The sequence below is a fragment of the Anoplopoma fimbria genome, chromosome 3 (assembly GCF_027596085.1).
Source record: "Anoplopoma fimbria isolate UVic2021 breed Golden Eagle Sablefish chromosome 3, Afim_UVic_2022, whole genome shotgun sequence".
NCBI lineage: Eukaryota > Metazoa > Chordata > Actinopteri > Perciformes > Anoplopomatidae > Anoplopoma > Anoplopoma fimbria.
In genome coordinates, this window is record NC_072451.1 from 19328488 (window position 1) to 19350877 (window position 22390).

Below are 22390 nucleotides of genomic sequence, written 5' to 3' on the forward strand. Positions count from 1 at the left end.
TTTTTACATATTGTGCTTCATTAGATAATAATCATATAAGACTTTTTGCTAATGTTAGATATTACTTTATGATAATCTAAAGCTGTTGTAAGATCTATAACTGACTGATCATTTCCTATTACTACCTTAAATGAATGATGGCTGACTGGGTAAACAGCCCTGGTTAACTGCACTACTTCACCTACACCAACTCCTCCACAGCTGGTCCAGATAAACGCCAACAGAGTCACAGGAGGAGGGGACAACTCCGCCATGTCTTCCCTCCTCACCAGGCTGGGCTCAGGCGCGCCCTCTACCGGGCACACAGCGCGCAAACAGCCGCTGCTCTCCTGGAGCCGCCGGACCACTCAATCCACGCGTAATTCCGGAATCAAGACTCACTCACACATTCCTCCTCCAAGTGTGGAGCAAGCCGGCAAGGAGCAGCCGTGTCGGCGACAGTGTCCTCTCACACCCCCGACAGCACAGCCAGGGACCGAGGGCAAAGGCCGGGACACACTTTAGATCCTAACACTCCTAAAAAAAAAAAAAAAAAAAAAAAAAAAAAAAAGTATAGGTAGGATTCAAGTTGCCAAAAAAAAAAGACAAAAAAAAAAAAAAAGAAAGAAGAGTTGCCAGTTAACCCCGCGGCTCGGGGTTAACGCTACGACGGCGCTGTCGACATGGATAAAGTTATCAATTGCTTGTTTGCTGCAATTACCCTTCTGTTGTCCGCCCGGGGGGAAGTTTTTAAAGGTAAGGAGGATTACCTGGAGACGGTCACCGTGCACAACATATACGCAGACCCGGTTTACGCGTCAGCCGTGAGGCGAAGTGGAGGGAAAAGGCTGTTTTAACTCATTTTAGTCTCGATAGTTCATCACAATTGCAAGGCTTTAATTGACGTGTGTGTGGTTACATTTGTCTTTGTTTGCTGTTTGTGGTGTTAATGTGTGTGTGGCGTAACTGCGATAATGTGTGGTAAAGGGAAAGTACCGCAAGTTATACGACGGGGGGGGTAGGTAGTATTGTGTGGATAAAAATGAGCTTATTGCGTTATTAATTCTGCTCACATGTTACCATTAGTAGTTTTGTTCTCACCTGTTTTTTTGTGCGCCGCTGTGCGCAACGAGCAGGTGCGCCACGGGCACCGGAGCAGCGCCGCATGCTCTCAGTGCCCACCGTGTGTTTACCCGGGCACAAGTTGAAGGAGTTTAATGTTTGTGTCTAACTTTATCTTGATAAGTGGCTGTCTAATGTGATTAACCTCAAGGGACTCGTGCCGCTGGTTGTATGCGGAGAGGCGATGAGCCACACGAGACTTAAACCGTCATTGTTTCACCGCAAACTCCCCGTGAACTCATTCTGTAACGTCCCGGTGACCACGGTGACGTTACAGTCACTTTAACGTTAAGTTAACCGGATAAAATATGAATTCTATTTAGCTGGGCAGTTGTTGTTTTTTTTGTTTTTTTTTAATCCCAGTGTTTTTCATCCTAAGTGCAAAAACAATTCCACTTCTATATCTAGTTGAATATGTCATATTCCTCCACTTTAGTTTATATATGACACTTATTTGAGTATTTTTCACTCAGTGACCTAAAATAATATGTACATCATGCAATGCACTTTGTATTTTGTAGCTATTTGAATTAAATGAACTGGTACAAAAGTATATATTTGAACAGAACCGGTTCCCTTGCATGCACTCTGAGAGTACATGCTTTTGGATGTCTGTGAAAAGTGTTTGCTTTGTCACATGTCTTTTAGAGTTTCTCTGCAAATTTGATGGATTTGTTGTTTCAATGTTTGACTGATTTGTTGATGCAGGCTTCCCCCCCTGTACTATAGTTACAAACACAACCATTCCTACTCGAATTAATGTTGTTTATACAAGTGCAACTTCATTTGCTGCACGTCTATTCAAAGCTTTGTGGAAAGTTCATTCAGTATCATGCAGTGATTTGACTTATTATAATAACTAAAAACAATAGAGAAGACTTTCCCTCTCTGTGTAATGGTTGCAGATTGCCCAAGGGCACTCGATATTCAGAGTCTAATTTAGCCCCTTAAGGGGTCATTCTGTTATCTGCACAATGGCATTAACTATGTGGAAAAAAGGCACATTAGCCTATATTCATGCCAATCAATATAGAGACGTATCCAGTCTGAGGGTGATCCATACTGCCAATACAATTAGAGTTGCATTAATAAACTTGATCAAATGTGGCCTCCATATCCTAATGTGTTCTGCTCAGACTCTGAGGAAGGTGTGTGTGTGTGTGTGTGTGTGTGTGTGTGTGTGTGTGTGTGTGTGTGTGTGTGTGTGTGTGTGTGTGTGTGTGTGTGTGTGTGTGTGTGTGTGTGTGTGTGTGTGTGTGTGTGTGTGAAGTTGTTCGGTGGTGTGTGGCTTCAGTTACAGCTGGATGCCGTGGGATTCAACAGATAACTGATGCATTTTTCTGAGAGCCTGCTGGGGGCAGCATGGCACACATATAATATGATACCCTTATGATGAAGTCAAGCTGCTCCGAGCGGAGGACCACAAGTCAGACACATAGATCAGAATTCAGATGCACTTTGGAAAGTATTTGTGGCGAAACTTCAGTTTGCTCACAAGTCTGATTAAACAAAACAACTTAGCTGCAAGACAAATGACATTTTTGTGTTTTATTAATGTGTCCCCACTATTTTCAAGCTGCTCCTATTCATATTTGTGATCTTTTCACAGAGGGCATATAGAGGAAAGACCTAGAGAAGATGCATTAAACAATTTTATCATAAATTAACAGTTTTTATCAAGCAGTATGATCACGGAGGGTCAATATTAGTGACTGAGAACTCTCTTACCCTGCAGCCCAAAGTATTCCCAGTCCATTTTTGTGTGAGGTTCATCAGTCTTTCCCCCCTGGCAGCCTCAGGACTGGGAGATTTATTGGAGTGGGCTGCACTGTAGGGCTCCCAGTGGGGCCCGAAACCATCGATAAATGTGCTCCTAATTGCATGAGTGTGTGTGTAAATATGTAAACCAGGAGGAAATCAATTGGATGTGTGTTGCTCTCTCTGGCGAGGTGACGGATTAGCCACACGCCGATGGAGAGGTAGAGGCTAAATGTGAGCCTGTGCATGCGGCTCGGAGACATTTGTTATGGAGAGTATGTGATAACAGCTCATGTGATAATTAGATCACAGAGGTAACCAGAGTACCGGTCTACTTCAGTGCACGCTATCAGCGCCCCTGTGACTGCGCAGCCTCCAGTCGATCACAGAGAAGCAAGCTTTGGAGGTCTTTTAATTTCCACATTAAAAAAAACCAACTCCATAATCAGTATGACGCTGTATCAGTTTCATCTCCTTCCTTCTCGGGCTTGTTTATGCACCTGCATGTCTGCTCCCAGTGGCATGGTATGGATGAACTGCTCTTTTTTTTTTTTCTTTTCTTCCTCCCTTCACTGTTTCATTCACAATGCCCCACTGGATGCTCTAGGTTCAGAGAGAAAGCAGTGAAAAAAACAACAACACTATAAATCACTTGTTGTGTATGGCCAGTGCTTCTGTTTTCTACATTATGAGGACAGGTTGGTTTTTTTTTTTCTAGAAGGTCTGGCCTTTGATATCTATACTCTGTCTTTTGCCCGAGCACATTAAATTCCAGGGAGCTGTGCGCTTTGTTATGTTTACCACCTTTTCCAGCGGCCATAAAACCTGCCTTGTTTTCTGATAGGGGTGAGCCGTGTGTTGAGAATAATGCCCATGCTCGGAGTGTAGAGGTGTAGTTTGTCATTGCAGAGTGACTGCCGCTGATAGCGTCCTGGTTGACCGATCCTGATTGCCATCCAAGCTGTGACGGAGGAGTAAAACAACACGTTGGCTGCTTGGGAAAGATAAACGGCACTTCATTTGAAGTCTGGCAATAATTTAGATAGTTTTTCACTCATGAAATGTTTCTTTTTTTTTCTTCCGTTCTCTTCTCCCAGCTGACTCACATTTAATGGAGACTTTTCCGAAAGGTGTCCTGAAGGGTGGCAGTTTCCTTTGTGTGAGCCAGTGGAGAATGAAATTAAATATGCATGCGATTTTATTTAATTTTTTATTTTCTTTCCTCGATGGCTTCAACCAATGTTGGAGAAGAAAAAAGAAAAAAAACCTCTATGGTGATTGATGATGGTACAAAGCAGAAAGTGAGGTGTCTACATTCTTCTGTAACTTTGCTTTTCAGACACTTTTATTATGATGATAACGAAGTGGGCGAAACCACGTGGATTTACTGGAGCTGTTCAAACGCTGCGGGTACATGTGTGAGTTACTCGAAAAAGGGTCTGCTGAGTTTGTCAGCAGGGCTGTCTTAAGACTGATCACAGCTGGTAGACACGGAGGGGTGTGTCACTTTAAAACACTGTCAAAACTAAACTGTAGGAAGTTGCAAATATCGAGTGTAGACCATTCGTTTGAAGTGATAGACTGACGGGAGTATTATCCATACTTCACCAGTAGAGAAGTCTAATGAAAAATAAGATCACTGCAAGTCTGATTTCTAACGGGTCTTGGTACAGGACTTCAGTACCCTATTTAACATTGTATGGCCTGTAAATATCCGTGCATCTTAGTTTTACATCCATTAAAAAAAAAATTAAAAATACACCCTGCACCAAAGTAAAACAGCTGTCAGTGATGTCAGTTGCATTTGTCCATTTGTTTTTTTTGGTGTTAAACATTTCTTTTATACAACATGAAATCAAATCAAGATATTTCCAGACCTTCCACAATTGCAAAATAAGATATAAAATAGTCTATCAGAAGTATCAGCAGCACAGAAACTAGTGTCCCTCAAAAATCAAAGATCAAGAACCTTTTTTTTTTTTTTTTTTTTTTTTTTTTTTTTTTTTTTTTGGAAAATCCATCATATAGGAGGAAGATATCCAATGATTTGCTATCCTCATTAGACTTATTATAACGGAATAAGAAAACATGTTGCATTCTTAGCGAAGGGCACACAGCTTGACGCATTATTCAGATTTGTCTCAATGGGAGAAGTCAGCATCTGTTCTCTGGAAGTTGCCACGAGGCATTCTTAGAAATGTAGGATATCAGTTACTGAAGTAGGAGATAAGGGAGGTTGAGGAAAAGTCGAAAAACGTAAACAGCATTTCATCACAAAGGAACTACAGAGACACCGTTAACATCACAAATGTATGATGCATTGCGGTGCAAGAGCAACAAAGTGTGGACTTCTCCATTTACTTAGGCAGCAGGTAACACAACTAATGACGTGAGATTAAATCGGGACAGAATCGATCCTCTTCATACTTGTTTTATAGACACACTTTTTAACACTTTAAATGGTACATAAGGCGATTTGTTACACAACTCTATTTACATGTGACACATTCATTCACAGTTTGTGTTTACATCCGAGGATCAGTACGATTTCCTGAGAAACGGGTGATGTATTGTTCTCATTTACGTCACATGGTGACTGTTTTTTACTTCATAAATAGTATTTAACTTATGTGAAAACAAACTAAAAGAGAATAAAAGTGGTATTATGGGTTGGCTTAAGAGGGTAATGGAAAGTGCAGTCTGTTTGCACAGTGCCACATGTTTTTTGTTGTCCCTGTACTCAAGCATGTGGGATTTAAAATTGACTGTGAGTTTGTCCTAACTCTCAGCTTTAATGTGGAGGTGTTAAGATCTTCATCAGATGAACACTGCACACTGTAACCCTTTTACACCCCGTTTTAGGGCACAGAAAGCAGTTGGCTAGTAAATAGCTAATACGATGCTCAGCTGCATCACATTAAACAGCATGTAAACTTGCCGGCAAATGCCACTTCTTTTCTGGTTAGATTCTTTAATTCTGGCACTCCTAACAACACGCTGTCTGCTTATGACATGCAGGACATATTTTATATATTCGGTGTCAAATTCTACCTTAACAATGACCCCTAAGCATCAGCTGACATTCTGGTCCAGAGAGTCAAACGCATGATAATTTAGACACAGTCATTTGACTGACCTGGCCGGTAAACAACGTGACACTGTTGACCAAAAAAAGCTCTTTGGGAGCTTTCACTCTATGTTTTAAGATGATAGTCCTGCTGTATTGTCCTAAGATTGGGGGGGGGGGGTTCCTATAAAATAGCTACTGTTCACCAAAATGAATGTGAATTTAAAGCTCAATTTAAGGCTTGGAGTTTGAATTAAAGCAGACAGCACTTTGAAATAAAATGGTGACTTTGCATTTAAAGTGCGGGAGTACAGAGCCAACACAACAACAGACTTGACTGTCCAAAACGCTCAAAGACTGCACTGTAAGTACAGGAAATTAAGTTAAGTGCTGGCCTATCATGGGCTCTCCAAGTCTGCGAACGCAAAGTCTCCCCGATATGGTTCATCATCTTCATATCCCCCCGAGTGCCACTCCACATTCAATCATTAGCTGTTGATTTGCAAGTGATTTTTATTTACATTCTTGAGAGGCAGTTAGAGTTTGAAGTTGGCTCTCCGAGGCGGCTGATGTGGCTATGTTATCCGGGAGCTCTGCAACGGAATGATAATTGGCCTTGAGATGTGACTGTGTGAAGGATGCTGGACAAACAGAGATGCTCTAATTATACACAGCTCCTTCTTCAAATGAAGAGGATAAAAGCTAATGAATCACACACGGACCAGCGCAGGGGCTGCCTAATGAAGAGCGAGTGAGAGACAGAGGGGGGAGTGTTTGTAAGAGAGAGAGGAAGTGTGTGTGTGTGTGTGTGTGTGTGTGTGTGTGTGTGTGTGTGTGTGTGTGTGTGTGTGTGTGTGTGTGTGTGTGTGTGTGTGTGTGTGTGTGTGTGTGTGTGTGTGTGTGTGTGTGTGTGTGTGTGTGTGTGTGTGTGTGTGTGTGCATGCATGCTTGAACAATTCTGTGATCTCATCAACATGTCTATTAAAAAAAAAAAAAAAAAAAAAAACTCTCGGTAGAAAAACAACAACTTACTATGCAGCAGACCATGTTTACCGAAGTCTGCATTCATTGTAGGTGGCTCAGAGAGTCAAGGCACCCAGGAAAAAAATTCACTAATTAATGCTCCAAGGGTCTCAATTGTTATTTATGGTGACGAGAAAGAGGAGGTAACGAGGGAAGAGTAGGAGAAGCAGTTTTGAATCAGTTTAAATCATTACAGCGTGTCTGCTCAATTGATTGTTCGGCCTCACATCTGCGTATTAGGTGGATGCCAGCTCACTTTTATTCAACATTTTCAAAAAGCTTATTTTTTTTTATTTGAAAAGTTCCTGCTATATTTAGAATTGAATCAATATCAGAGACCAATGACTGGCAGTTACTCCGATGGTTTTACACTTGAATTGACCCCGACCCTGCCACATACCTTACTTATCTTCAAAAGCTGCTGTTCAATCAGCTAGTTTCTATTCAGCATTGTCACCTATAGCCAAGGGGGTTATTATGTCTACTGAAATTGATTCTGATAGAGCACACTTTGATATTTGGTTCAGATGAGCGTATAGCCTTGACCTGGAGCGTGAAATTTTAATATCAAGTCTTGTCAAATAAAAAATTCCCGCCACCGCTTTGACGCCAGAGTTGTCACGTAACTTAAAGAAAAAAAAAAGGTCCAAAGTTTCCTGTGTAATTTCATGAATAACTCAAGTTGCCTCCTCCACGGGACAAGTGCACTTTGCTAACTTGGAGGAGACTCTGTTTCGTGCCAAAAAGCTGTCTCGCATAGGCCGCTGCTCCTCACACAACTGCCGGTGTGGTGTAGGTGGAGGCAGTGAGAGGAGGAGGAGGAGGAGGAGGAGGAGGTGGGGGCTGCTACTGCTGTTTCACCTTGTCTCCTGTTATTTATTAGGCTTCTGTCAAGGCTCAGGCAGTAGGCAGGTGTACATCCCACCTCCTCCATCTCTTCCCCCCCCCCAATCCGGGGCCTTATGAGTATAACCAGGGGCAAAATTCTCCATTACTGTCAGTCTGAATCTGTTGCCGTCACATTAGCGCATGTCATGCAGTCATTAATGCATTAGGCCCTTGTTTGAGTGCCAGTTATTTGCATTGGCTTTTACACTGTCTATTTGCCCTTGCGCTAAAAGCCGCCTTGGCTGAACCTATTGACCATTTAACTGTTCAATAATGAAGCGATCCCCGAGGATGAATCAGGCCTCAGTGGTCCTGTTGAATAACGGTTATGAGGACGAGAAGAAAACAACATTAACCATCATATACGTTCTCATGGATTTTTGAGAGGGAGGCGGATTGTAGCAACATTTTATTTATCTACCGTGTGTTTTTAACCGAAGCCGTATCCCTCTCGCTCATGATGTCACCGCTAACAGCCGAGTACACCATTATCCACCCTCGTCCTCCACTTCTTCCTCCCAAAGCAGAATGTACCTGATTATGCTCCCATCGGTCACACTCTGGCGCCTATTTGGAGGCTGTTATCTGTTTGCGGTGGAGACTCCTCAGGGGGAAGCGTACGGCCGATAAGAGACTGTTGTTCTGTAAACAGCCCCCTGACCTCCTCAGGCTGGGCTTGGCTCCATTTCAAATGGGTCTCTTTTGTATTGGCCCTAAGCTCAAACCGCCGCGTGACTGATTCCCCTGGGGGAGGCTTAATGGCGTTACTGTACGCTCCACACCGTGCAGGGTGGTCACTCCGGAGCTGTCGGAGCCAGGGGGGGGGCCTTCCGAAACGGAGGGAAAGAGGGAGAATAAGACGGTGGGAAGGATGTTGCAGAAAGAATGTGCTGTTAACATTTGGAGCACAAGGATGATAATGCGAATGACCCCTTTATGCCCCTTAGCTGGAGGTAGCTTGTGGGAAATGGAATCATCTGATAATAGAGTGGTGTTTTCCTTTAATGTCAATCACCATTTTACTTATTTAACCATGTGGCAGTCTTCTTATCACAACAGGAATTATATTCTCACTTGTGCTTGTCCCTGTCTGTTAACTCACAGACATGAGACAAGTTGTCCCCAGAAGACAACTTGGCTAACTGCTGGACCTTCAACTATCAAAGACTGTCAGTCGGCTCCACCGATGTCAGCTCCGTTTTTAACACGTTCCTTGTTTGAATTTGCCAGCGTGTCTGAGCAAACAATACAATGAAAGTCGGTTGCCACCGGCTGTAGTGCAGCGATCTGTTGTACTAAATCACTTTGGTGTTAAACACAGCTTCATCGAAACAACTATTGAGACACACAGCTGCAGGCCCCCCCGTATTAAAGACAGAGCAAACACAAAACAATAACTAGAAAAGATGATGCTTGGCTTGGAGCTCGACTCCCACCCTGTAATCAGAGTTTGTCACGCTAAAGAAATTACAGGGCACAGGAGTCATTAGAAGTGCGGCTGCGTCTTCGCAATGCAAACGGAAACAAAGTTGAAAACACATGTTTTTGGAATAATGCACATCCAGATAAACAAACCGGTGAAAATCTGACAAGTTGATTATAATGATAGTTCGCTGCCGGGCCGGGAGGATAAATTCAGTTGGATGTGATGTCTCAGAGACTTATTGGTATCAGGGCAGAGGAGTAATTAACATGGAAAGCCTCTAGCATTAGTTGGTTTTTCAGCAACGTTATCATCAGTCCTGCCGCAGTGTTGCTTACTGTATCATGATAAATAACACTCTATTATAAACCGATAGAACATAATGAACTTGTTTTTAATATTTCTTAGAAACTATTAGAGTGAAATCTTACTTTATTCAGATTTTACTTCGACTTTTAAAGCAGTTTGTCCAGTTGTCTTTCTGCACTCTATAGCCTCAAGAACTACAAATGAAATGCTCTGAACACAATGTGAGTATTTTTCTGTAATGTGTGTGTGAATATCATTACCCACTGCTGAAGCGACGGTTTGACTGTAATGCAAACATATCTTTTCCCTGTCCTACTAAGGCTTTGAGGAAGTCCCTGGGCTAACGGAGAATTTCCCTATTGCCGTTCCCAGATCTCTAAATGGGGCATTATTCATAATAGGATCCCAGCTGAAGGTAGGAAGTAGAGAAATTTATAAAATGAGGCAGGGACAAGAACAAATTGTATTCACACCAGAATCATGTATTATTTTTACATAGCATAAAACATAAAAGAAAAGAAAAATAATGTAAGACAAACAATGGAGCCTTCAACTACTAAACATACATATTTCTTAGTGTAACTTTACCTAAATTAATATTGCTTGTCATGGCATTTTCACTGTAATTCTATTTCAAATGACTATTTTCTACCTACAAATTGACCCTTTGCTAAGCCCCGCCCCCTGCTGCTACTCGATCAAGCTGTAAGAGCTACCATGGAGCCCACACTGTCACTAACTGCTCTCATTGGATAAATATTATCTGTTTGATAAAAGAAGAGAATTCTGAGAGAAGCAGAAAGAAGGGTCTACATATGCGTTTGACTGAACGCAACGTTTTGTAGAATCCATATATATCCATAACACTATCGCATATATTACACAACTGTGACTTACTCAAAATCTACAAAACCAGCCTGAACTTAAAAAAAAATCTGAAACTATTGCATGCGAGTCTATGGAGCAGAGGCGAGAGTTGTCGGACCCTTGAGCAGAGCCGGCCAATGCTACGCTTTGATTGGCCAGATTGAGGGTAAAGACTTATTGACTCATTGATCTGTTTTAACTTGGCTAGGTTTTTCTAGAGCCAACGACTGTTAGGTCTTGGCATAAGTTTCACGTCAGATTTTCCCATTCTCTGCACATAAAACAAGTTGACCTTTTTACAGCAATTCAATTATTAAAAATGGTCTTGACACTTAGGTATATATTACAAGCAATTTAACAAATTGCTTGTGTTTCCTTTGACAGCAGGCACTGTTGTATTACATACTGAGTATGTATAACACTCTATTCTGCAACACATTTGTTGAAGCCAAAATGAATCATTTCAGTGCCAGATTTTATATTCATCCTACTCAAGTCCATGTCATCCTCATTACTTAAATTAAATGTTTTATTATTTAAATCATTTCATGTCTTCAGTCAAGAATGTGACAGTACTGAAGGTATTGTTCTTCTTAATAAGCCATATAGTGCTTCACTCAACTTGAGACTGACATCAGTGGACTGGATGTCGCTGCACATAGCTTCTCTTGAGCAAACCGTAGGGAAAATTTTATTGAACATACGAACGTGAGCAGAATTAATTGTTAATATCTGTGAATTTCTGATATACCCATGTCCCCCGTGGACAGGCCAGTGCTGCTCCACAGCCTTATTTCGTCCCTGGGATGTCGCGGCCGCATCAAACAGTGCTGATCAGGATTGCAGTGGCCTGGTGAGGCAGAGGCACACAGGGCCGGGTTCAGAGGATGAATAATTCACTCGCATGAGCCCAGACTTCTCGCCGTGATACTAATATTCAACAGCACCTGTGTGTCTGAAAATTCTCTCCCCTTCAACCCACCAGGTTACTTTCCCCGGGGAAAACCTCACCCCGGCATCACCCCAGCTGTGCTTTCTTCAAACTGTCAGTATAGCAGTGCCGTGGCTAGAATGCTGTACTGGGGGGACAGATATGTAAAGAAGAAACGGCTCAGTGTACAGTAGGCTGCTGTGTGACTGGATTTAGAAATACTGAGAAAGGTGTGACCATAATTAGGGCTGAGCATCAGACATGTTTTTACACAGACAGAGATGTGTGTATGTCACCAAGATTCTAAAACAATCAGGTACAGAGTCGGCGTAGAATTTGCAAAATGTTTTGCAAGATGAAAAAAAACAAAAACTTGCCACAATGTCCATCCATCTGAGGGTCATATGTAAATGCTGAGAACAGCTACGAATGCACATTGTGAAATGTGCATTTAGTTAACCAACCCTTTTGAGCTTGGCCTGGATGGCAGTGCCCGAGGTTGTCGGTAGTTCTTCCTGCCTTGCCCTGGGCTGGCTGCCTGAGCCTCCGGCCTCATAGAAAAGCCAGTCAGGCTTCCTCCTGTCCACCAGAGCTCGAGGGCTCCTTCTGGGGTGTCAGAGCTGACCTTTCCCTGTTGGTAGGAGGGGTAACGTACAGCCGGCCTCTATCTGTCAGGCCCCCAGCTGTGTTCATGCTTTTTCCAAGGTTAGGAGTGAACTATGACCATTTTGGCAATTGTAACTTTTGGGCAAAAATCTTGTTTAACTGTTTGTGTACATCATTTAAGTATCGGTACCACAACTTTTGGATTATTTGGCACTAGTGTTGAAAATTTTCGAACGATATCCCGACCCAAAAAATATGACTGATTTCCACTGAATGGTTTGGTTTGAATTGACTCAACTCACTGTCACTATTTCGTTTTCCACTGCAGATAGTAAACCTTCAGTGTAGGCGAGATTCTAAGCTGATCACCAAAGCATATTCGCGCAACACTGCCTCAACCTGATCTTCAATGCGACACTTCATCAGCAACCAAACGTCTGCACTTCATCAATTGAATGGCAACTTTCTCAGGCGTTAAGTGAATAAATAAATACAGTCGGCATTGAAGATAGCTCCGCTTTTTAGAAATGACGGGTTTGTGCAGAATGTGGCGCTAGTGACGGTTCTCTCTGACCAATCAGTGGTCTGCATTGTTTTAACCCCACCTTCTAGTATTGGCTCAGCTCGCTTTAAACCTCAACAGAGGTGCTATTAAAAAAAACAAAAATGTCATTAATTTGTGCATTTTGAATGTGACCGATGGTTTGAGATCAACGCTGAATATTCTTCCTGTCCCCCCCCCCCCCTCTTCCTATCGTTCTACATTTCATCATTCAGCCTTCATTTCTATAATTATCTGAACAAAAGACGCTCAAGCGTTGACAGATCAGCTGTGTCCGTGCGAGTGTGTAGGCGTCTGTGCACATAAACACGTAGCCTGTGTTTATAGTGTGTGTGTGTGTGTGTGTGTGTGTGTGTGTGTGTGTGTCTCTTGACGGTCTACAAGTGTGCACTTGGATGTGTGTTGTCGCACATAGCCAGTGTCGGCATCTTTTGTCTGTGTGCTGCGGTTTCCTCCTTGCTCCCTGTGTGTCAGGTAGCAGACCCGTCTCAGGCTTATTATCTGGGATGTGACAGAAGGCGGCAGGCAGCAGTGGCGATGCCTTAATGAAATCTGGGCCCTGGCTAATTGGTGACACCGTAGCGCGAGGGAAGGAGAGAGGCAGCAACCAGCCTGGCAAGACAAAAGGAAGAGACAGTGGGTCCGGCCCTCGCACCATTAAATTAAGCCTGTCATGTTCATTTGTAGTACACACAGGAGGAGGGAACACCTACACTCTTCTTATCAGAATCCTGCAAATGCAAAACTCCCCGCTGGTCGACCGATGATAGTCCCCGGTAACCATATTTTCTACTCAGCGGAGTTTTCCTTTTCCATCTTCTCCTTTTCATTATACCTTGGCAAGGCTTTCTCTTTTACTCTTACTTTCAAAGAGCTAGGTTTGGCTCGGGATGAACCTTGGCCTCTTTTGTTCTTGGTTATTTGGCTGTTATCCTTGATCAACTTGTATATAAGGGACATAAGCGAGTTGTGCTTTTAATAAAAGCTAGTAGGCTTAAAAGTGAGACCACCTTTGGTAGAAAAAAAATCACACATTCTTCATTTAAAATTTCACTAGCAATATTCACCCTTACTCAATTTATTACACTCAGGAGTTTTACCACTGCAGCCATATTTAGTCTTGTATGGCCAATAGTGTATAGTGGCTTATGCTAGTTAAAGGTTCTGTATATGATCTTTTTGTTATATCTCAAAACAATCCAGATGGATGGATTTTAGAATTGTTGCTACCAAAGAAATCCAACTATCAAGAATTACATGAACGCTGTCGACATTTTACTTAGATATCAGAAATAACAAAAAACGGCGTTTCTATCTGCACACATGGACAGCACTATGGGCTAGTAAGGTTATAATGAGCCGTTTGTGATTTTAGTTAACCAACCCTTTGAGCTTGGCCTGGATGGCAGTGCCCGAGGTTGTCGGTAGTTCTTCCTGCCTTGCCCTGGGCTGGCTGCCTGAACCTCCGGCCTCATAGAAAGCCAGTCTGGCTTCCTCCTGTCCACCAGAGCTCGAGGGCTCCTTCTGGGGTGTCAGAGCTGACCTTTCTCTGTTGGTAGGAGGGGTAGCGTACAGGCGGCCTCTATCTGTCAGGCCCCCAGCTGTGTTTATGCTTTAGAAAGGACCACAGGGGACTACTTCAATGTTATGTTTGAGTAACAGCAAATGAGGTACAGTATGAGTCGTGTAGCTCAGATGGTCTCACACTGATACTGATGGCCCCTACTCGCCCCATTTATTCCTAGCACCAATCATTATCTGTCATTGAAATTTAGAATTATACAAGCCATTTAAAAGTTCATTATGAAAAATGACTTAGTCTAACGTATAGCCAGTGTTTCATTAAGTTAAAGACCTGTGTGAAGAAGCGATTGGTTTTCAGCTTAGGAAAGATTAATCCGGAGACTAAAAGGTGTTTAAATCCCTGTCCATCCTCTATCTTCACTGGTTCACATCTGAGGCTAAGCTCGCATGTCCCATAAGATGGTGATGAAAGACCTGGGTGCTTTGACCATGTTGTTTTAGACCCGTACATGTAATGACCTGATCAAACATCCTCTGTGCTCATGGGCTGACAAACACCAAAACAAATCAGATTTCCTTCTACTTAACTTCTCTCCGTCTGTGACAGATCTAGCCCAAGTCTGTGATCTGGCTGTCCTCGAATGCATGGGGAGATCAAAGAAGGCAAAAATAATTTACATAAAAGATTATGTATGAGTTGTAATTAGCGCCTTCTTCGGCAGTGACAACAGAAGAATCTGCGATTTTTGGCTCTAAGATGAAACGAAGGTGGGGCGAGATTTATAATAACCAGGTCTGAGCTTTAGTGTCACATTTTAATTGAGGAAATCCCCCAGAGATTGTCCAGCTTTTCCAGGAGCAACTAACCAAAAAAAGGATAGATTAGGATTAGTCTTATTAAATTTTGTAACTGCATTCATTTTCTCCAAGATAATTACGCTTTTTACTTTGACGGCTCTTAATTTCATATGCCCAAGTGTGCTGCTGCAACTCCAGCAGTGCATATATCTTGAACACACAAAAAATTAAGGTTATTTCCTCCTCTAAATTCTATTCAAAATCATGTGTAGATGTCCTATTACATCAATGTACTAGACTATGATTTAGAGTGAGTGATGCAAGATTATTGCTGTGGGCAAAATGGATTTTTGCCTCACTCACACTGGTACAGTGGGTACCATATTTATGGCATGTGGAGAATTTGTGTGAAGATGTCAATTGGCAAAGCTGCAAGAGAAATCTTTTTAATGTGTCGGTGCTACAGCATGTCATTAGAGGCAATTTCCCTGCCACAAAGAGGGTCAGCAGAGGGGGTCACATTGTTTTGTGTGCTCATTGGACTATTATCTAGAATTGTGGAAGAAGACAATTTTTGAAATTTCATTCCAATCGTTCTAAGTAGCTTGGCGAGGTGGAAGTTCATCTTGCGCACTTGTAAAAGGGTACTATTTTCAGAAATTAAATGGGACGCCCTCAGATGTGCTCACCTTATCTCATACTAATACACTAGCACACACGCTACCGAGTGGAGACAGTGGCGACGAATAGAGGCTTATCCTCCAGTGGGAGGAGCTGACATTTACTCTGAAAATTCACCTTTGGTTTCTGCCTCTGGATTTATGATATCACTCCTATCTAGATTCCATCACAATGTTTCATTACTGTTTCACTCTACCAGTGTGTGACTGTCTGTCATGGCTTGTAAGATTTGCCCTCCGAGAGTGAAGATTGAGTTGTCTGAATAGTTTGGTCCTGCTCCGCTGATGTTTCTTAAAATGTGCGCAATATGCAATCATCGGGAAGATATGCATTGACATTTCAGATGTGTGCGTTAGGCCTGCATTCGCGAGGAAGTTGGACTGGATGCCAGACAATCCGCTGGCTGCAGTGGTGGAACATCCAAAACCCTGCGCTTAATTAATGTTTCGCCCGACTTGCTCCAATTCTGTCAATCCCTAATTCCAGGAGGGATATTATCCTTTGCCCGTTAATTCGTTTTTAAAACATCTTTTCAATTTACTTGGGAATATTCAGAGATTTGCTTAACATATTTAATATATCTACACTATCACTCTCATAGGAGAGAGTCGACAGCAGCTGTCTTCCAGGCATGATTTTCCAGGAAAAAAGTTCTTAGCTGTGAAGTCTTGTCCGTCTTCATCTGGGTTCTTGATTTAAAAATGCTCCTATCAATCTGTTTTACAGTGGTAACTATATACTGTGATTCGGAGTCAGACGGCACATTTTTTGCAAGGCAGAGCCAATCACCTCACCAGATCCTGGGTTTGTATAATTTCTTGAAATGAACGTCATGTAAAACGGCTCCCACTTAAAGTCCAGAGACGGGCTGAATTCCACCTCGGTGAGCATGCATGACGTTGATGCCCCCTAATATATGCCAGCATGCACTCTGACACTCGGTATAATGAGGTAAACACTTGAAAATACAAACATGCATGCTCTATTAGACAGATCACATTTTGTTGTCGTGAGGTCTGGAACAAACAAGTGAATTTTGGTGCCAACAAAAAAATTTGGCAAATTGACTGAGGTCTCTTAAATGATACCAGGCGTGGCAAACAGGATGCAATAAGCCTTTTTTTTTTAAACTCAACTGCATTCTGCTCTCTCTGAGGGGGAGAACTGTACAGTAATAATGTCTTTGGTCTTTTAAAATCTAAAAAATAACTCTGGTTTACAAGATAGTGGAACTGGTTTGTGATTTTGAAGAATCTGTCGAATTAAAACTTAAAACTTCAGAGGTACAAAAAGTGCTTGTAAAATGTGACTTAGGCCACATAAGAATTGAGAATTAAGAATTAGGCCATTCACTTGTATAGGTCTTTAGGTGAATTATAGCTCTTTAGCATCAATTTGATGTTTGCAGGTCAAGTCAATTTATTTTATATTGGAAAATCAAAACTTTGTTTAGGACCACCTTGGACATATGGTTTGGATACGGGAAAATTAAGCGTCCAAAGACGGTTAGAACAAACTCAGTTTGAAAAGTGAAAGCTTTCTAGAAGCCAAGGCTCTATTGTTTCAAACACATTCAAATTATAGTGTGTAACGCGCCCCACTACAAGCATTGAACTTTTCAACCTTAATTTGTAAATTTTTAAGCTACACTTCAAGATGTATTTTAACCTGACATCATTCTTACCTACTTACTTACTGAAGCTCCTAGTTCTGCCTGTGATATCAACATGGCAGAGGAAACCAGCTGTGGCCCACCCGTGCTCCCCTGTTCAACTTGTTCTCCTCACGCTAATGTTGCCATAGCCTGAGGACACGGCGTGGGCCTCCGGAGGCAAGGTATCTCCGGCGCCGAGACAGATCTGCGGAGACAGGGAACACTTGGGAAGACGGATACCTCAGCCAGGCGCCTGCTGCCATTTAACAGTCTCACCCTGCTCTGAACTGACATTTCTGTTTTACCATCTCCCGTACGACTCATCGCCCCCGCTCTGCTGCTTGTCGCCTTAAACTTGTGTACAGAAAAACGGCAAAGCTTATTCCCAAGCACAAACAGGAACCTGGAGGCTCACAGTATATATATATCTATATATATATATATATATATATATATATATATACGCATTTGAGTTGTCCTTCTTCTGCAGTCAGCCAGACTTTGGATACTGAGGAAAGTGCGGTGCAGCCTAGCTCCCAAAGGGAGAGCCGTGAGCCTGATAAGCTCCCCGTGGCCAGGCCAGGTGCTTCGTCTGGAGTCACGGGTGCAGCGCAGATCTGCGGTACCACGGGAGGGAGGATTGACATGATAACATAGCCCTACCGACTCCCAGTGCCACCCGGCAGCACGACCACACAGCTTAATCCTCTCTCCACGAGGGCAGAGCCGACAACACTCGTTCCCCTCCTCGCTCAATTCCTCTGTCAAAACAAGGGGGTTTTGTCAGCCATGAGGGGTGTTGCATCCCTCTCAGTCGCTGCCAACGGAAGCGCTATTACTGCCTGCCAATGCCCCGGGAAAAAAAAAAGAATACCCAATATGCATATTATTCTAATACCAGCAGTCAGTGCCTTGAATTACTCGGCATGATAGCATAATGAATGCCGTGCCTTGTAGGTTCCTACATAAAGCTGTTTTGCTACTCGGATGAATAATTCATGCGAGCCTAGAGGCAATGAATCAACCAGGCAAGAACTAAGAAAATTAGCCACCAATTAGTGTTTATTTATGGGGATGGGGTGTTTTTTTTTTTTTCCTCTCAATCTTAGTGCCAAAAATATATATATGCAAAGTAAAGTTTTGGCGACCCTTCTGACCTTGGGGATTCAAATAAGAAGAAAGGGAGGAGAGGAAAAGAGGGCTCGACTGTTGGATGAATCAGATGACCCCCACATCGCCATGTCTCAGCTGCCCCCACCCCCCCCCCCCCTCTCAGCCGGGTTATTCGACTCTGTGACTCCTGTCTCAGCCGGCCTCCAGACATACAGTATCAGAGTCGGCCTCTCAAAGCAGATTGATTGAATCTCTCGGCAGATGATATGTAAGGAACTTTGTTGACCGAAAGCGATGTGATGTGAGGTTTTAATGCTGTCACATGTGAGCTAAGACCCTCTCTCCGCTATCTCCCTCCCCCTCCCCCTCCCCCTGGCTGTTCCTAGCCCAGCGCACTGGCATTCTGCCCAGATACATTGGTAGTCGTTAGTTGTCACTGGAACGATGTGACACGTCGCTCTGATTCGCAGGGCCTGTTGTTGAAAGTGATCGTTCCTGCCAAGGAGAAGCCCTCACCACGGATAAATGGACACTGAACAGCATGTGAACAGAGAGATAAAAATGGCAGGGAGAAAATAAACTAGTCTAGCTAGGCTTCACGACACAAGCATCTTTGAGGCTGCAGAGCTTTGCAGAGCGTATTTTAGAGAAAGATTTAGACAAGATTGTCCTTCATGTTAAAACCAATCAAGATTTGCCTGATGTTGAGTGCTTCACTCTTCAAATTTGCCAACAGTTGAAAACTTAAGTTTGTTTCGCAAGGTCAATGAGTGGAGAAGATATCTCCAGTCAATTCAATGAAAGACAAAAACACGAGTGAAGGATGGATTTTTAAAGGAATCAGACAAGCTGTCGACAGGAGGATGAAAAAAAAGACCCTGCCAGATATTCATGAGGATAACTCTCGAGCGTCTGCACTCTCTGCTTTTCTTTCTTTGTAAAGCTTTGATTGTGAGGAAATACGCTGCTGTGTGCGTCTCGTCCAAAGCGCTTTTCTCGAGTAGACATTGTGGTGGCCAGAAGATAAGAGAGGCCAGGTGACAGAAAATGCCTCAGCTTCTTCTGACTTGTGGGATAAGCGCTGTTCATGTCAGGCCATTTACTTTGGTTTTTGAACGAAGAGGCTGAAAAGCAAAAAAAACTAAATGCAGTTTGAAAATATTGGATTTTTCCCCCACATTTAAAGCATGACTTACCACTTGAATTTTTTTTTTGCCTGGTACCCCGCTGAACTTGAATTTTGTTGAACATGGATTATAAATGTAGCTAGAAATATTGATGCTACCGCCCTTTGAATGCCTTTATTATCCCTTTGTGCAGGTGTACTTTTAAAAGATGTGTCAGTGTTCTCCACAATACTGTGTAATCTGAGACCACATTTATATGCAGACAGCCCAGTTACTTGAGTAATCTGTTTTTGGTTTAACATTATTTAGCTTTGTCACTTGGTTAGAATAAGGTTCAGTTGTAAGAACTAAGAGGAAAAGTGGTTGTTGATGACATTATCTTTAGCCCTCTATATTTTATGGACAAGGTAGTTGGCAACCAGACATTTTTATACTTTTTATATTTTATTGTTATTTAAGCTAGAGGCGTGACTCTATGAATGGCAATATCAATGTGTTGGTACTACCAAATAAACTTCACACAGAAACATCACCATGTTTTTCCTATAATTTAATACATATTTATTGGTTTAAAAAAAAAAATTGTAGCTCTTTCACCACCACCCACAATTTATTTTAGTTCTTTCAGTTGTGAGCTGAAATTTTCTCCTGCATTTTCCTTTATTTTGGATTGCATCATTGGAGAATAATTTCCCTCAACAGTCAACTGAAAAATGGACTGTATTTAGTTTGCATGCTGACTGGTTTCAGTATACTTTTCCAGTGTGAACATCCTACATACCAAAATGCTGCTCAGAATCGATATGGCTTTGACATTAGCATTTTCCTCAAAGTGGCTGTTGTATATTACTACTCTTAATACTATACTAAATGCCCGTTGCCAACTAGCTCTTGGTGTCACCTTGTTTCTTGACATCTTCTCTTTGATACAGCTTTCACTCTTACTTAGCATTTGATAAGTTTTTTTCTTTTATTTAAATCGGAGGTGTAAAGGTATGTATATATAAAGACTTGAGGAATCGGATGGACGGATTGACAGATGTCACTGTTTTTAGGAATGATTAGCCTGCAGGTGCTGCAAAAGAAAGTTGATCACAACTACTTTTCAGTCAAACTGTTTTGCCATATATTGCCATATGCTCAATTTTGTTGAATATATATATATATATATATATATATATATATATATATATATATACACACACACACTAAACAAATTATTAGACGTTGCAGACCAACTTGTGATTTCAGGTTATATGAATTCAGCTATTAACTTGACTCCACCTTTGTGGCTGGTAAACTGTTCTATAAGTGGGCAGGACGCTACAGTTTTACGTGAATATTCTGGCAACAAGGAGACCCAGTTTCAGGGTATCAAAGGCTTGTGTAAACAGCTTAACTCCAATAAGACCTTAACGGCTCTATGGCCCACAGCCAGGTCACTACGTGCATCTTAGCATAACCACTATGTTGCAGCAGCCACATCACCGCGACAAATTGTTGTCGACTTCTTGAACGTGGTGATTTAAATAATTCTTTGACTTCTTCTATAACATTCCTCCTGTTTTAGCTGCTCGCTGTCAGATCTGGTCTTTTTCAGTGGAGCCGTAGTAAACTTGTCGACTTTTTTCAGAGTCCCCGTGTCATCTTCCATGCTATGGAGATGTGATTCTGTTATGAGTCATGAATTACTGTGCTATCATGTCTTCTCCAGAAACTCCAGGGAGGACGGCTCTTGTCACAAGCCATTGTGGTTTGTTCCATCAGACTGATGTCTAAGTGCCTATGTTGTGTTCTCAGCCAGTAATTAGGCACAGCCCTACAACCCCAATAACACAATTATATCTGGGGCTGCTGCTTTCCTCCACACCCACAGCAATAATGAATGAACTACAGGTTAATGAAATGTGTGTGTGAAATGGAAGATGCCTCTTGAAAAGTTTCACACATCTAATTCATTAAGCGCTGAAGCCGGAGGCACAAGCCACAAAAAATGATCCAGTACTAAATTTAACGCTTACTTTGCAACTCCTCAACTCAATCATTAGAAAATGAAAGCTTGTGAATGTCAAAATGAGGCACAGCTTGTTAATTTTATGCACAAGATGGATAATACCTTTATGCGTGTATCTTTTTTTTATAAATACGGCTGAATGTTCACATTTTAAGGAGCAAATGCTTCCCAGGTGCCATCATATTCAGATTTGTCATATTGAAGCTGTGGGAAGTTTGCCAACGCTCAATCTGTTGGATATGTTTGTGTTTTTGTGCATTGTCTGTTTGTGTATGCATAGGGTTTATCCCACAGAGTGTTAGTTAAAAGTTTCCAGTGTTTGTGCTATACAGAATCCATGTTTGTATTTGGAATAAATACAGTTTTAATTGCCGGAGATGCAAATCCAGATGCTTTAAGAGCCAGCAGTGGGGTTTTTTTCCCCATGTAGTGTCAGGTCAGCACTACAGATGGTCGTAGCGTAAAATTCCTCGTTGGTTTTTCACTTAAACATCTGGATGTTGGAGTTATATCCACTCTGACTAGTGTGTCACACCATGTACTCTCTCAGATTCATCTCGCCATATGGGAGACACGCAAGGTTAACGAACAAGCTGCGTTTCTGTTGTCACGAGTGGGAAACAACTTCCTGGTTTTCTTCCACTCTCCATCTGAAGAGTCAAAATAACAGATGAAATAACTTTTCCTGGCAGAAATATGTGAATGTGAAACTCTTTTATTTATTCAGGCCATCTGAGGATTACCACTACTGTTGTATACCTATGGGAGGTACACAGCACCACCAGCTGTACCTTGTGTACCTTTCTACTGCTTTAGTGTGTGTGTGTGTGTGTGTGTGTGTGTGTGACATGCCGCACTGATGAGAAAGGTGGATGACTTCCAAATTGCAGCACATTGTATAAAAGCATGGGATGGGTGAGAAATTATAGGAAAACCAGCATTTA

The 22390-nt window shown here is 42.2% G+C and overlaps 1 protein-coding gene across 6 annotated transcripts in view; it reads left to right on the top strand.

Moving 5' to 3' along the window:
- Positions 1 to 543: 543 nt before the first annotated feature.
- LOC129110611 (receptor-type tyrosine-protein phosphatase mu-like) overlaps positions 544 to 22390 on the top strand; it is a 153169-nt gene continuing 131322 nt past the window's right edge. For all 6 annotated transcript variants that reach the window (XM_054622746.1, XM_054622762.1, XM_054622754.1 and 3 more), the window contains exon 1: positions 544 to 735. In XM_054622746.1, the coding sequence (XP_054478721.1) occupies positions 663 to 735 (73 nt within the window). In that variant the 5' untranslated portion in view covers positions 544 to 662. The remainder of the gene's footprint in view (positions 736 to 22390) is intronic.